Source organism: Garra rufa, chromosome 21 (assembly GCF_049309525.1).
Source record: "Garra rufa chromosome 21, GarRuf1.0, whole genome shotgun sequence".
Taxonomy (NCBI): Eukaryota; Metazoa; Chordata; class Actinopteri; order Cypriniformes; family Cyprinidae; genus Garra; species Garra rufa.
The window spans coordinates 21,709,648-21,725,883 of record NC_133381.1 but is presented as its reverse complement, the minus strand read 5'-3'; the positions used below and the strand labels follow the sequence as shown (position 1 = coordinate 21,725,883).

Genomic DNA, 16,236 nt, shown 5'->3' with positions numbered 1-16,236 from the left:
TATTGCATTATTATTAATACAATTAATCAATACAATTTAATATGAATAGAAATTGTTTTATATTATTATTATTAATAATAATTGTAACTATTATTATCTAGCAAACATTATGTAACGTACACTAACAGTCAAAGGTTTTTGAACAGTACAATTTTTAATGTTTTTTAAAGAAGTCTCTTTTGCTCACCAAGCCTGCAATTATTTGATCCAAAGTACAGCAAAAATAGTGTATTATTATGTTGGCTTGGAGAGCCAACATACTGTTATGCTATTTAAACTTTTTATTATTATTATACTTCTTCTGAGACTAAAATTTTCTATACGCTACTCTTCCTAGGGCTTTAATGCCACAAGGCCCAAACTCGGCGGAGCCCTGGGCCCTGACCACGAGATTGTTGCTATATCTTTTTAGACTGACCAGATGTACAGTTTATTATTAATTTTTGAAAATGAAAAATGTCCCATAGACTTGCATAGGCTGAGAAAAAATGCCCCCTCTAAAGGAGCTATTCCACTCCACTGAATGGAAACATGTCCCATAGACTTGAATGGGCTGAGAAAAAATGCGCCCTCTAAAGGAGTAATTCCACTCCACTCAACAGGAGATCGCTGAGCTCTGATCTACTTTCACTTTCAAATCGGTGGAAAATGCAAATAAATAACGCCTTTAAAATTAAAATATTCGAGCGATTTAATTCAATCCACCCATCAGAACACACCAAGAGCTGAATTCAGCTGTTTCTGAGCTGTTTTATTTAAAACCTAAAGCTTTTTTCCTTCACCGCGTATAATCTCTGTATATGTGGTACAAACGACATCATTTGCACGAATTTGACCGCCTTTAAAATTAAAACATTTCAGCGATTTAATTCAGTTGACCCATTAGAAAATATCAAAAGCTAAATGCAGGTGTTTGTGAGCTGTTTTATTTCATCCAGAAAGCGCTGTGTTCAGCAGTGTGTTAGACAGACATGAGGCTCGGAGATGTCCGTCTGCGAACTATAAATGACTGAACGTCTTTTAAAAGCATTTAAATAAAAACACTCCAGATTGTGCACAATAAATATAGAAGAACATTTTAAACAGCTACATTGTGTCACGATTTGAGTCGTCCTGTCATCACTAACTCTTGCACTACACTTCATGGACTTCAGCCCCCACAAGCCACTGCACCAATCACTGCATTCACCTGCAGCTCTTTCTCACTGCACTGATTACCGCTCACAGCTGCACCTCATCACACTGACTGCATTTAAGCTTCTCACACACACAGCCACCTGGCGAAGTCTTATTGTTCCAGCTGGTCTTTATTTCCGAGCGTTTCTTTCCGTGTTTGTTTTCCCTGTGTTTGATTCCTGGACTACTCCGCGTGTTTTGATTCTCGCTGCCAGCCCCGACCTTTCTGCCTGTTTTTGACCACGATTTCTGCTTGCCCCTTTGTGTTTGTTTGTTTGAATAAAATGCTGCAAATGGATCCGCACGTCTCTGACCCTCCTTGTGACACATTGAGTGCAAATGAGCTGTTTCATATGAATTTCACCAACAACGGCGGCACGGCTGGGATTTCCCTGGTGAAAAAACAGCTAAAACCAGCCTAGGCTGGTTGGCTGGTTTTAGCTGGTCAACCAGCCTGGTTTTAGCTGGTCATAGCTGGAAGGCAGGCTGGTTTTAGAGGGGTTTTGGCCACTTTTCCAGCCTGGCCAGGCTGGTCAGGCTGGGAAACCACCAGCTAAAACCAGCTACTTCCATCTTAAACCAGCTAAGACCAGCCAACCAGCCTATACTGGTATTAGCTGTTTTTATTTCAGCAGGGTTATCCGTCTGTGCCAAACAAGACATCATTTGCACGTCTTTTAAAGGTATTTAAATAAAAAAACACTCCAGCGATTCAACATAATAATAGTAGAGTAATATATTAAAAAGGTAAAATGCTTGCTTATTTCTGCTTTTGTGGTCAACTGCACAGCAACGCGTCGTGGCTTTGACGCACGCGTTCTGAACTACATTAATCCTCGCTTCTGCCAAAAGAAACACTTCTCTCGGACAAACGTAGACAAGATCATTTCAAAATACATCATACCTTAATGAATATAATCGAAAACAGTTGTCTGTGTCTCAAGTGAACATGAACTGCAGAGAAATAAATCAGATGTGGATCATCATATTGGATTTCATCATTAAAGTGGCCGCATTCTGCTTTCTGTCTTCAATGTTTCTCCATAAAAAACAAAAACAAAAAAATCATTCATTTGACTTGGCTTCTTTTATGTATGCATTTATTTATTGCTCTAACAAGGATCAATGATGATGAAATCAGTGCAATCATGTGGTTCATATTGCTAATGTTGTCCAAAAGAGGGGGCCACAGGATAACTAATCCTTCAAGATCTCAATTCAAAGACTATTTACAGTGTTTCATTTAGGTGAGAGAACTTTGAAAATAGCAAACAGGGAAAACAATTACAAGCATATAAAAATAATACAAATAATTATTTCACATCCAGCTAGCAAACTCTGATGAATCTGTTGTCATAGCCTAGTCTGCTTTTTTTATTAGAATGTGAAATATCAAGTGCGCATTTTTTGCAGCGGGGCAGCTTGAGAACGCCGGACACACAAGCGCTCTGGTTCTTTTGCCCCAAGGCTGCCCGGGTTGGCTCTCCAAGCCAACATTTAAAGTTTGTAATCGAACTTTAGCTTCTAGTTATTATTATTATTATTATGTTGAAAACAGCTTAGTAGATTTTTTTCAGGTTTCTTTGATGAATAGAAAGTTCAGAAGAACAGCATTTATCTGAAAAATAATTTTTTGCAACATTATACATGTCTTTATCATCACTTTTGATCAATTTTATCCTTGCTAAATAAAAGTGATATAGTGTATAATGTTACAAAAGCTTTTTATTTTAGATAAATGCTGATCTTTGGATCTTTCTATTCATCAAAGAATCCTGTAAACAAAATGTACTCAACTGTATTAAATAATGATGATAATAATAATAATAATAATAATAATAATAATAAATTATTATTGAACAGCAAAATTGGCATATTAGAATGATCATGTGACATCTGCAGATTAAGATTAGAAGACTAGAGTAATGAAGCTGAAAATTTTATCACAGGAATAAATTACATTTTAAAATATATTCAAATAGAAAGCAGTTATTTTAAATACTTAAAAATGCTTCAATATTACTGCTTTGCTGTATCTAGGATCAAATTAATGCAGGGTTGGTGAGCAAAAAATAATTCTTTAAAAAACAATAAAAATCTTCCTGTTCAAAAACTTTTGACTGGTAGTGTATATGTCATTAAATGCATTATATACAAATTTTCGTGAATGCAATACCCATGAATAGATCAAGAATACAAAGATTTCTGAAACAGAACAAAACAAAACAAAACAAATATAAAACACAAAAGAATATAATTAACAATTTAACAGCAGAATTATTTGTTCCTTAAAAATAAAAATTCATTTGACCAGAAAAAAACAACACATAATTCTCACCATCAACAAAAAAACTACAGACCCCTCTTCTACTATCCCTATGCAGATTTTACACCCCAATCCATTACATCGCTGGGAGGCACTGAAGCATTTAAAACGCTACCTTTTTACGTGGTTGAAAAATTGAGAACATTTGGACTATAAACCAGCAAACATATGCACATTGTCAATAGAGACAGCTGTTTCATTTCACTTTATTTCAGCACAGAGACTTATATCCTGCCCCTAGATGGCAATGCTATCAAACACTTTCCTAAACATGGGCACCAAGACATTAACAAGCAGGCGCTCCCTCATCCAGGATACTCAAGGCAGCCATTAAAAAGCGACTAAGAGAATTGATTTTTGTTATAGATTTCCAAATAAATGTTTATGGCACAGATCCCTAAAATGGGAAGTGTTTAAGTTTTGATTAAGAGAATTGGTTATGCTGCCTTTTGGGTGTACATAGATCCTACGATCAAATTCTCAACATTACAGAATTACATTTCTTATTTCAGAAGGGAATGTGTCAGGTATTTCAATTATGTAAAACACACACTTTAAATTTTTAATAATACAAACAATACAGCGAATGGAGCTGACTGCATAAACCTCTATATGGAATCCAAAAGCACTGAATTTGGACTTGCTGTAATTGAGGCAGAAAGAGGCCTCGCTGTTTTAAACATTAAAGAGATATCAAGAGTCAGAAGCACATTTAGCATTAGCTCAGGGAATCAGTCATTTGTAAAGGGGGAAGAAGTCTTTTAAAGCTCTTTTTCTTTCCTCTTTTCCTCTTTCAACTGAGCACAGGTCTCCCTTGTCTCATCAGCTGCTTACATATGTGTTATTTCCTGTGACAGCGCTGGGGGCTGCTTGGGCCAGGGGATGATTTTAATTAAGAATAACCATGTGGATTTGTCACAACAATTATGCTGATTAGATGAAAGTGGAGATTCCTGACCCTTCAAAGGTGTGGGACTGCTTCATTTGCATACAGTAGACATACTGTCCCGGCCTGCCACTGCTGACTTCAGCCTGAGCTGGATTTTATTAGTATCACGCTAACAGCTACAGGGCCCAGGAAATGCCTCATCAAAAAGCATCAAATGGAGCCTTTGGCAAAGTTGAGCCTTTGGTCATGATTTAAGTAACCTACACTCAAACTCTGTCAGGACCGTATAAGAATTTGAGGCATATAAAATGACGCACCAATGCATTTTGTTGCAAGCATTATCATTCATCACCGAATTTCCCAGAATGTCTAACATTTATTTTTCATACACACATAGATGCTTGAACCCAAAGATTTTAATTCTGCCTTTTGCATCACCTTTCTCAACTATTGAGAAAGTCTACAGACTTTAGAGCATCATTTCAAAGCATCTTCCCTTTTGTTCTACAGTACTAACAGCTGACACCCCGTTCCTGAGATGCCTTGACACTATTAATTATTTGTGGTTTAGATGTAAAGTTCTGTTCAAGCCAAGCCTCAATCAGATGGAGGGCTCTTGAATCACTGAGCTGTTCTTCAGACTGGGCTGGCGTCTGATGAAGGAAACCCCTCATGCATGCAAACGCACACATACAGAAACAGAGGAAAGTACCATTTACCTCTTCTGAATATGGCAATCTGAGTATGACAATCAGGACTGTGGATGATGGAAGCTGTTTTCAGAAAAAAAAACAAGCACACACAGTCAAGTACACCACTAACTTTAGCTCTTTAAATAAGAAATTAGATTTAACAGGCTCTCCCAAAGTGTTTGCTTAGTACTACAATCTGAAAGCAGATTCTAGACAATATAATTAGCAGACAGATTTCAGTGTGATGTTAGGTCAATTGTCCATATAATATCTTCTATATTATGGAAGATTAGATACATTTATTTATTTTTTATTAATATTAATATGGATACAAAATGTATACTTTTAAGATCATCAGTCATCAAAGATCGGTAAATACTGGTCACGGAAACAGAGATTACTTTAAATTTAAATTTCACAAAGTTGATTACTCAGTAAAAACTCACACAGATCATGTTTTCATGTCATTTAAAGGGTTAAAGGGTTAGTTCATCCAAAAATGAAAATTAGCCTATTATTTACTCACCCTCCAGGCATCCCAGTTGTATATGACTTCCTTCTTTCAGACAAATTCAATCAGAGTTATATTAATAAATATCCTGGCATTTCCAAGCTTTAGAATTGCATATGGGTGGATGATTTTTTCTTTATCAGTCCAAAACAAGTCCAATAAAAAGCATCCATCCATAATAAAAAGTGCCTCACCCAGCTCCAGGGGGTGAATAAAGGCCTACTGTAGCGAATCAATGCATTTTTGTAAATGTAATAATCACTTTAATCTAGCTTGCTCCAACTGGTTGTACACGGAAGCAGGACATGCCAGGATAATTTTTAATATAACCCAGAATCAGGATTCGTCTGAAAGATGGAAGTCATATACACCTAGGTTGCCTGGAGAGTGAGTAAATAATGGGGTGAACTATCCCTTTAAGACCTATTTTGATCTAAGTGTGTGAATTTACTTACTTTTTTAAATTAGTCCTTCAATTAACGGCATTATATTCATTCAGAATGATATGCAAACACGGAACGTGCACAAACACAAGAGTTATAAAGAGAGATTTATCACATGAACCAATCACAGCTGAACATAACCAGTCAACATCCAATCAGATCGCGATGGAAGCACTGCCTCCTCTGACGTGACTTTCCTCCATTCATTCTTAATTACCCCCCCCCCCAAAACCCACGGCAAGCTTTAGGAGGTCTGTTAAAACTCAATGGCCTCAAGGGAGGCGAGAGAGATTTAGAATCCTGCTGTAACTTTACCGCTGTTGAACAAACGAGAGATTTATACACTTTTTAACACTGGCAATTTTACAATTTTTTTCTCATCCAATATTTTTTTTTATGACGCGAGCCCACAAACTCATGAGCATCACAGCTCTATATGTCAAAGCACACGGGCCCCCACCAGGCCCCTGACTCCTATGTACCCCTATACACAAACAAACCGCTCAGAATTGTGCCACCAGCCTGGTCTGAAACTACGAAAGAGATTAAAGTTTGTGAAAGCTCAGTGGAATCCGCTATCAAAATCCACAGACCGTTGGGAGCTCCCCTCTGTGTGTCCTTTCGGCAAATGAGCACGGGTTCAACTAGGGCCCAAATGAGCTGCTCGCGGTTCTGCTCGGATCATTCTGCTCCACTTCAACAGTGTGTATACGAGTCTACACAAAGACATGGTCCAACGCGCCGCCATCATGTTTATGCACTCTTCACTGTGTTCTTAATGATAAACTAACAGATTGTAAACATGCTGCTGGAGTTTCAACCCCCCCTCATTTTTTTTTCCTGTGCATTTTTTAAACAATGTCCTTCATGTTAGAGTGGTTACAGGCAGCAGAAGGACATCATTAGAGCCATGGTTAAACTGTAATTTACACCATTAGGAAGGCAGGAGCAATTTTTATTGCCTAGTAAATTTCAGCTCTGAAATATTTGGACCATATGGCTCAATTTGTGTAATAACCTTAATTTCTTGCACCCTTCAGGTCCGCCTGCATCTCCGCTTGCCACTCCGACAGAGTCGGGCTTCTGTGCGCAAAAGGCGAAGCGTCTATAGAGCGGCGGTGGAGATTAATAAGGTGTCACGTCCTGTTTGGGTGAAGGCATTGGAACAGCAGCCAGATGGTATCTCTGCAAATGACTGTCAGGGGTCCTGATCTAATCAATAGGATGTATTAATACATCTCCCATCGCTGGGGTTCTCATGGGGCTGCTGAGCAACATCTGGAAAGATCAGGAGGGGGAGAGTGAGAGAGTAAGAGAGGCAAAGAGAGAGAGAGAGCGGTGGAAGCTACGTACAGAAAGCAGAGGGAAAAGGTGATAGCGTTAAGAGGAAGAGAAAGTGTGAATGCAGAAAAAAAAAAGGAAGAGAGGAAGGGATGGGACAGGTCTGGTGCTGGCTGTGACTGGGCCTGCCTAATCTCTCATGTAGGCTTGATAAGTGTTCGGTAAAGAGGGGCGTCTGCACACATGGTGAGGGAGGAAGCTTTTGGCAGTTCAGACCGCCTGTGCTCCGTAGCCTCATTCAGTCCCGCCGCCATGACGTCCACATTAATCACACGCACTGGCACGAGGTACGGCACACAGCACAGCCAGGGATCAATAGCAGCCCCACCCACCAAAAAAAAAGAGGATGGGCAGGCTCAGACCACAGAAGACCACAAGCTCTACTCTCTGCTAAAGCGCTACTGAACAGCATTACACCATCTGCTCCACGATCTGACTCGTCTTTACATACTATGTGTCTACGCAACAATTTCTATATCGAAATCTAAGATGAAACATCTAATACAAACTCCTTTTGGATTGATTTGATGCCTACAGGATGTTTACTGGTCAGGGCTCAACAATAAGGATGACACATATGTTTTTGCATTCCAAATAAAGAGATATTTCTAAGTGTTGTTTAGTGTATTCCAGTGTTGTTATCATTAAATAAAACTAAAAATTTGCTTCTGGTAATTTAAATAAAGCTGAAATAAAATAAAATGTAAATAACCTATTAGATGTAAAATTAGAAATGTTTCACTGGCAAGAAAATCAAATCGATTAATTGCGATTAATCGCATTCTTGTAAAAAATATGTATGTATATATTGTATGTGTATTTATATATACATAAATATACACAGTACACACACATTTATTATACAAACACAACCCTTTATTTAGGATGCGATTAATCACGATTAATCGATTTGACAGTACTTAAACTAAAAATACAAAAGTACTTAAAATAAACTAAAACTAAACTAAAACTTAAAAATATAAAATATAAAATTAAGCTATTTCAAAATATCAATAAATATAACTATATATATATATAAAAAAAAAAAACATGCATTCTGCTGATGTAAATAAGTAACCAAGAAAAAGTTATCCAGTCTCGGAAGCATCAGTTGAAGTTAATTTAAGCAATTTAAATTTTAAAATTTAATTATAGTTAGAAAAAAATATAATTATAGTTATGAATATAATTTTTAAATATATATTTTTTAATGTATTGTTTTTAATCACACTGTTTTTGTAAAGTTTATAGCTATATAAAGTTTATAGCTATATAAATTTCCATCTATTATTGCATACTACAAACCAATGTTTAATATACACTACCGGTCAAAAGCTTTTGAACAGTAGGATTAAATTTTTTTTAAAGAAGTATTTTCTGCTCACCAAGCCTGCATTCATTTGATTCAAAGTATAGCAAAAACAGTAAACATTTAAAAATATTTTACTATTTAAAATAACTGTTTTCTATTTTTATATATTTTAAATTGTAATTTATTCCTGTGATTTCAAAGTTGAATTTTTAGCATCATTACTCCAGTCACATGATCCTTCAGAAATCATTCTAATATTCAGATTTTCTGCTCAAAAAACATTTATTATTATTATTATTATTGTTAAAAACAGCTGAGTGGATTTTTTCAGGTTTCTTTGATGAATTGAAAGTTCAAAGAACAGCATTTATCTGAAATAGAAATCTTTTGTAACATTATAAATGTCTTTATCATCAATTTAAAGCATCCTTGCTAAATAAAAGTATTAATTTCTATAACCCTAAATGCAAATCTTTGTATCTTTCTATTCATGAAAGAATCCTAAAAAATGTACTCAACTGTTATTAATATTGATAATAATAATAATAATAAATGTTTCTTGAACAGCAAATCATAGCATATTAGAATGATTTCTGAAGGATCATGTGACACTGAAGACTGGAGTAATGGTGCTGAAAATATAGCTTTGATCGCTTTTAATAAATTTAAAAAAATATATTTAGTAAGCAGTTATTTTACATAGCAAAAGTATTTCACAATATTACTGTTTTTGCTGTATTTTGGATCAAATAATATAATATAATGTAATATAATATAATAAAAAATACTGATGTATAGTTTTTAGTTCATAGCTACATAAAATGTACAGCTATTATTGCAATATAATATATAAAAAAGATATAATATTCTTATTAATATACATTGCTTGTTAAGTTTTTTTTCTTGTCAGATTTATAAGTGCGTGTACTAGCAGCAATGACAAGTTTTTTCTCTGCATAATCCTTCATTCTCAGACATGAAAACAACTTCACTCCACCAGAGAACATTAACCTGTAGCCACTCAACAGTTGGCAACAGCTAAATCAATATGATGCCCCACTGCAGGCCAAGTATTGACATGGCAGGCGGACAGCTGATATAGCACAAAGTCAGTGTCCAAAAAAAGATTCTGCAGGATCGATGGATTATAAATGTAGCCGTGAGAAATTGCACTAATACCCACACTACAATTTCCCCATGGCAGCTGTTATATGACTGGGCAGATGAACATGGAAAAACTCAGAGAAGTATGGATAAAATGAACCTTCATATTGTAAGCCCTTTTTTTTTACATTACAAATAATTAGCCTCGTTTGTGTTAAATATGACAAACATCCTTGTACTAGATATTTCAAACAAATGATTTATCATAACCCATAATATACGACAATTTAGCTACTTTAAAATGTATACATTATACACACTATACATTTAATACTCTATAAAAATACTATTTTTAGTTATAAGTTATATTATGATGTAACACAAAATGTACAATTTGTAAAATGATAAATTTGCATCAGCCTTTAGGAGGCCAGGGTCATAACTCAAGAGGGCTGAGGACACGTGGAAAATTAATTACAAGCTGATTAACTGCAATCTGACGTCACACGTTCACCACTGAAGCCGACCTCTGGAGGTCAAGAAAACCTGAAAGGACTGCCAAGAGAATAGAAGCGGAACTGTAAATTACTCTGGAAGAAAAGAGGGGTGCTGATAAAAGGCCTATCCTGGATGACGTTCATTAATTGCTATCAAAATAATTAATTTGTCTATTAGGCAGGCATCTATCTGGCGCTCTGTGGGAGAAGCTGAACTCCTCAGTGGGTTCTGGATTCTTTCCCCTATGGTGTTGCTGCTATCAGGGGGCAAGCTGGCTCTGTTCACACTTGTTTTGAACAGGAGCTCAAGCTGAAGACTTTAATTTGGCCATGATGCAGTTGTGAGCATCTGCGAGGAAAGCAGCACACTATTTTTCCTCGGTGTCAAACATGAATCACAGCGGCTACTTTTATAGGTGGAGACATCAGCGGATGAGGAATCTGTTTAAACATGCGAGCAATGGGCTGATCGCTGATGAATGATGCTGATGCTGAAGACTGGAAACTTCAGGTGCTCAAGCTACACTGAGAACTAGAAGCAGTTGCAGCCAAAAACAGTAGGCTCAACATTAATTATAAAAAATATTCTAAATAAAAAATGTATACTCAACTAAATAATCAAATATTATTTCAGGTAAAGATTTAAACTTTTCTTAAAGGGACAGTTCACCCAAAAATGCGTCAGCAGCACCACACAAATGCGTTGAGGTACTATCGTGAATGTGCAGAAGAAATCGTTGAATAAATTGGTTGTTTTTGTTTTCTTGCTTGCGCACAAAAAGTATTCTCGTAGCTTTATAAAATTATAGTTGAACCACATGGACTATTTTAATGATGTCCTTACTACCTTTCTGGCCCTTGAACATGTCAGTTGCATTGCTGTCTATAGAGGTTCAGAAAGCGGATTTCATCAAAAATATCATAATTTGTGTTCCGAAGATGAACGAAGGTCTTACGGGTTTGAAAAGACATAAGGGTCAGTATATATTTTTGAGTTGGGGCATGTTGAAACATTATGTTCATTAGAGTTGCATTTAGATAATCAAAAATATTCTATATACATATATTCTATATACATTCTATATACATATACATACAGTCATGTGAAAAAGTTAGGACACCCTATTGAATTTCATGGTTTTCGGTATCAGGAAAACCATGTGTGAGAAAGTTAGCACACCCTTATTGTTAACATTGGAATTAAGTGGGTAAATAACAGTCAAGAACTGGTAAGCAAATTTGATTAACTGATCATCAGCAAGTCTGATCACCTCTATTCGCCATCGCCATTTGTTGCTCCTATCAATCTGAGATGAGTAATATGGCCATTTCCAAACAATTTGAAGTTTATTCACAAGTGGAAGACATTTAAAACAGACACCTATCCTTCCAGGAGTGGACGTCCCAGAAAATTCACCCCAAGGTCAGATTGTGTAATGTTAAATGATAAAGTTCATGACAATACCATTAGAAAAATATGGGACAAAAATGGCATGTTTAGAAGGCTTGGCAAAAGAAAGCCTCTTCTATCTAAAAAAAAAACCAAACAAACAAACATGGCAGAACAGTTTAGGTCTGCAAAGTTGCATCCGAACAAAACATACGTTTACTAGAATAATGTCCTTTGAACAGACGAGACCGAAGTGGGGATGTTTGGCCATAAAGCACAGTGCCAAGTTTGGTGAAAACCTAAAAAGCATATCAGCACAAACACCTCATTCCAAAAGTTCCACATGCTGGTGGAGGGCTGATGATTTTGGGCTTGTTTTGTACCTCACAGTTGTACTGGGCACCTCACAGTCATTGAGTCGGCCATGAATGAAGGTCTTAACTCCTCTGTATATCAAAGTATTCTTGAATCAAATGTGAGGGCATCTGTCTGACAGCTAAAGCTGGGCCAAAATTGGGTCATGCAACAGGACAATGATCTTAAGCACACCAGCAAATCTACAACAGAATGGCTGAAAAGAAAATAATCAAGATGTTGCAATAGCCCAGTCAAAGTCCAGAGCTCATCCTGATTCAAATGCTGTGGTGAGAGCTGTGCATAAACAAATGCCTACAAACCTTAATAAACTGGAGCAACGTTGAAAAGAAGAGTGGTCCAAAATTTCTCCAGAACGATGTAAGAGACTGATAAAGTCAGGCACAAAATGAATGCTTCCAGTTATTGCTGCTAAAAGTGGATCTACAGGCAATTAACTCATAGGGTGTCCTAACTTTGTCACACATGGCCTTTCCCTCTTGGCTGTATTTTTCTTAAATAATGACACTGTGTAATATGTCATGTGATGATGTTTATTCGAGGATTTATTTTCCAAATTTTAAGACCTGCCAAGGACCAGATAATTTTTATTATGTCCTGATACAGAAAACCATGAAATTCAATAGGGCGTCCTATCTTTTTTCACATGTCTGTATATATATTATATATACAGTATAGCTCGTCCAACCGCTGCACTGTTTGTTTGATGTATCACTCCGCTTGCTGTATTTCTCACAGCGAGTGTCCTGGCAGACGCACAAATCCAAAAAACTGTTGTTGTGTCATAGGATGTAGTTTTAAGATGTTTTCAGGTGAGAATGTACTTGTTTAAATATGCAGTTTATTAATAAAGATAACGCCTATTTTAAAATATGCATCAACATCGTCGGACGTGAGCTTCTGGGCGTGAGCGGCAGTTCAGCGCTCATCCTGCTTAGAGCAGACTTTTCTTTGGCCCGATCTTTACAGCTGGCTCTGATATCTCCATAGTGGTTAAACATGAGATATCATTTTTTGGGGTAAATCTAACAGGCAGTCTTTGGTCTCATTAAACTATTATTTGTTCCAGAGCAAATAGTTTTGACAAAATCTCATCATGTTTATGTAAATTCATATCAGAGCACTGCTTGTGTCGGATTAATTAATACTGCTAAGTATTAAGAAACTGTGTGTGTGTGTTTGTGATGGTGATTTTAGTTACCTTGTTCTGTCATTAAATGGCGACAAGAGAGTTAGCAGTAAGGAATTTTTAGCTGAAAAAGTAAACGCTATTTTAAACGGAAGTTATTTTAGTTTCAACAACAACTTTGACGCAGCTAACAAATGCACTGAGCAGCGCTGTCATCAGAAATCACCCTTAAAAGATTAACGCTACGACAAAGATAGCGCTTTCCTCAGCTGAATGAATGCTGTGTATCAGATGTAGGTAATCACACTCGCCCAGTCAATCTCTCTCTCTTTTACTACAGTAATACAATAAGCTTTTAATGAAGCAACTGGAAGCAACGTTGCTCCTCCGTTACTAGTTCTTAAGTGGCGTTTTGGAATTAGTAACTAAGGCTTGGGCTTAGTTGTTAAACTGTCAACTTTAGATTTGAATCTGTAGCGGAAAAAGAAGTTGTTCTGCACAAAAGAGGGCTTTTAAAAACACTTTATGTATTGACACACTCGTGCCGTCAAACTGTTGTATAAACGCAATATCACCTGGGCCTCGTGCCCATGGCTGAATCACCGCAGCACCAATATACAGCCATATCTCATGTATACTCGTGTGATATTGCTCATATATATGTATTTTCAGAAGGTATTAGAATATTTGTCCTCTCCCCAAATTTGTCACTACCGAAACACATTAATAATAATTGAATTAGATGACCTATTAAGATTTTGCTTACATCTACATTGTAAATATATATATTTTTTCAGAGGTAAATCAATAACAATTACATTTAAAAAAATATTTCAAGTGTAATTTATGAGGCAAAAAGTTGATCATACTAATTTCAAAGGATTCATTAGTTTGAATATACATTGAAAAAATATCATAACATCTTAGTTGATAATTCAGTATACTTTAGTTTGACAAAACAAAATTTTTCGGTAGCGACATAACATAACATTAAATAATTTTAACTTGCAAACTAAAACATAGTAAAATACAAAAGAAGTGCATAACTGTACTAAAATTTAGTTGACTTTGCCCAAATATGCCCAAATATAAGGACTATGTATTCCCTTGTCACTACTAAAAAAAATGATGACATGTTTAGATCATGACTGTTTCGGTAGTGGCAATTTTATGGAATAACACCCAAAAAAAGCAGAGATGTCACAACTGAAACTCTAGCAAGTACCAAATAAATGATGATTTAAATATATTAAGCTTATCAACATTTTAAATATTATTGTGGGTTTCAATAGATAATAGGTAAAGTATCTTAGTAAAGATCTAAGATTTTAATACTAATGCTTTTTAAATGTGTTTTTTGGTTAAGGGACAGGAATTTGCACCAATTCTGTAGAATGGCCCATATATAAAAATTAAAACATTTGCATTTCTTGTTTTTGTATTTGTTTAAAAAAATGTATGCTTCTTATGAATAAACTGTTTAAATGTCTGCAGTAGGCTGCTTCATTGCCATCATGACAACAAGATATTTGTATGTTTAATAACTGTATGTTTTTTTTTCATGGATAATAACAGGGAAAAAGTTCATCAACTTTTTTGGTACCCAAGGTATGTGGATGTGGCTAGACAAAAAATGACTTTCAAAATTTGCCAAAAGAACTACTTCAGAAATATTCACTAGTAAGACTTGTGAAAAGTAGCTCCAGACTCCTCTATATTGTCTTATATATCATATATATTATTTTTCACATTCAGAAAGTAGCATTATATCTGTTCAACTTCTCTCAGAAATAATAGTTGTCAATCAATAATCACTGTCTAATAATAGGAAAAAGTATTGCCTCTTTATACTTTTGATAGATTCGTGCAAAATATTTTTGAGGGTGCTATTTCATGGATCATTACTCAATTGTCTTGCTTCTTTGCACATGTTTCATTTATAACTTCTCACACAATGTATGGACAGCATACCAAATTGATGGGAGAAAAGAGTATTACCAGAGCTGTGAGAGCAGTAACAGTTGTGGAGTTGAACGTAGGGTCATTGGGTAGTTTTTGGTACACCACTCTGTACATGGAGATCACTCCGTTTGGCATGCTAGGCTGTGTCCAACTCAGCAGAAGAGAGTAGGCACTGGCGGGGTGGGCCGAGGGTGCATCCATGCCCTGCGGTTCTGCCTCTAGAGTTCGGACGGAAGTCCAGGAGCTGGAGGTGGAGCCTTTAGAGTTGACGGCGGTGACTCTGTATTCATATTCACTGAACGGTAGAAGGGAATCTGAGGCATCGATGAACTCCAGGGGACCTTCGGTCCAGATGAACACCAGCAGCTCCTCTTGAGTTTCAATTGGTCGTCTGGAGGAAACAGAGTTACATGAAAAACCAGAAATGCTTTATCTACCATATAATGAAGAACAACACAAACATGACAAAACACTCTTTTTTAAAGACCCTTTAAATGTGTTTGCAGTTAAAAATGAGGCCCCCAAACAAACAAATCCGGTGGGGGTGCTAAAGGAAGGATGCAGAGATGAGGAAGAGCATACAGAGGAGGGTGAGGAGCAGGGGCAGAGCGCTGGGCTTTGCTCAAGCTTCGTTAATTCCTCCACATTAGAGGCCTGGCTTCCATGCTGCTGGAGAAAATGACATTCACTGCTCTAATGTGGCCCCTGCCGGCCCCACTCGCACCGCGACGGCCTAATCTCACCCACCGCATTAAAATAAAGCCAAACAGAGACTGGCAGGGGAGAGGAACGTCTCACACCATGGCGCTAAACTACAGCACACAGCTGCGATCAGCAGTCTGTTCCACACACATACCGACACTGCATCTGGAACACAAGACCTTCTGCTTCAAGAAGTCAGGAAGTAAACAATAGTAATGGGCATTTTGTTTTTCATATATTTGGGCTAATAAAAAAAGAATGTTTAAGACACTTAGGTCCAAATTAAACACCCTATTCAGTAGAGCAAATTAAAAATTATTTCTAGAAGAATAAGGTGTAAGTATAAGGACTCCATTACACTCTAACGCTCTTTTTGGGAACATGGGA

The 16,236-nt window shown here is 36.5% G+C and overlaps 1 protein-coding gene across 1 annotated transcript in view; it reads right to left on the bottom strand.

Moving 5' to 3' along the window:
- The window catches only part of ush2a (Usher syndrome 2A (autosomal recessive, mild)), a 356,033-nt gene that overhangs the window by 30,634 nt on the left and 309,163 nt on the right, over positions 1-16,236 (bottom strand). The window contains exon 60 of the mRNA XM_073826569.1: positions 15,184-15,538. Within this exon, the coding sequence (XP_073682670.1) occupies positions 15,184-15,538 (355 nt within the window). The remainder of the gene's footprint in view (positions 1-15,183; positions 15,539-16,236) is intronic.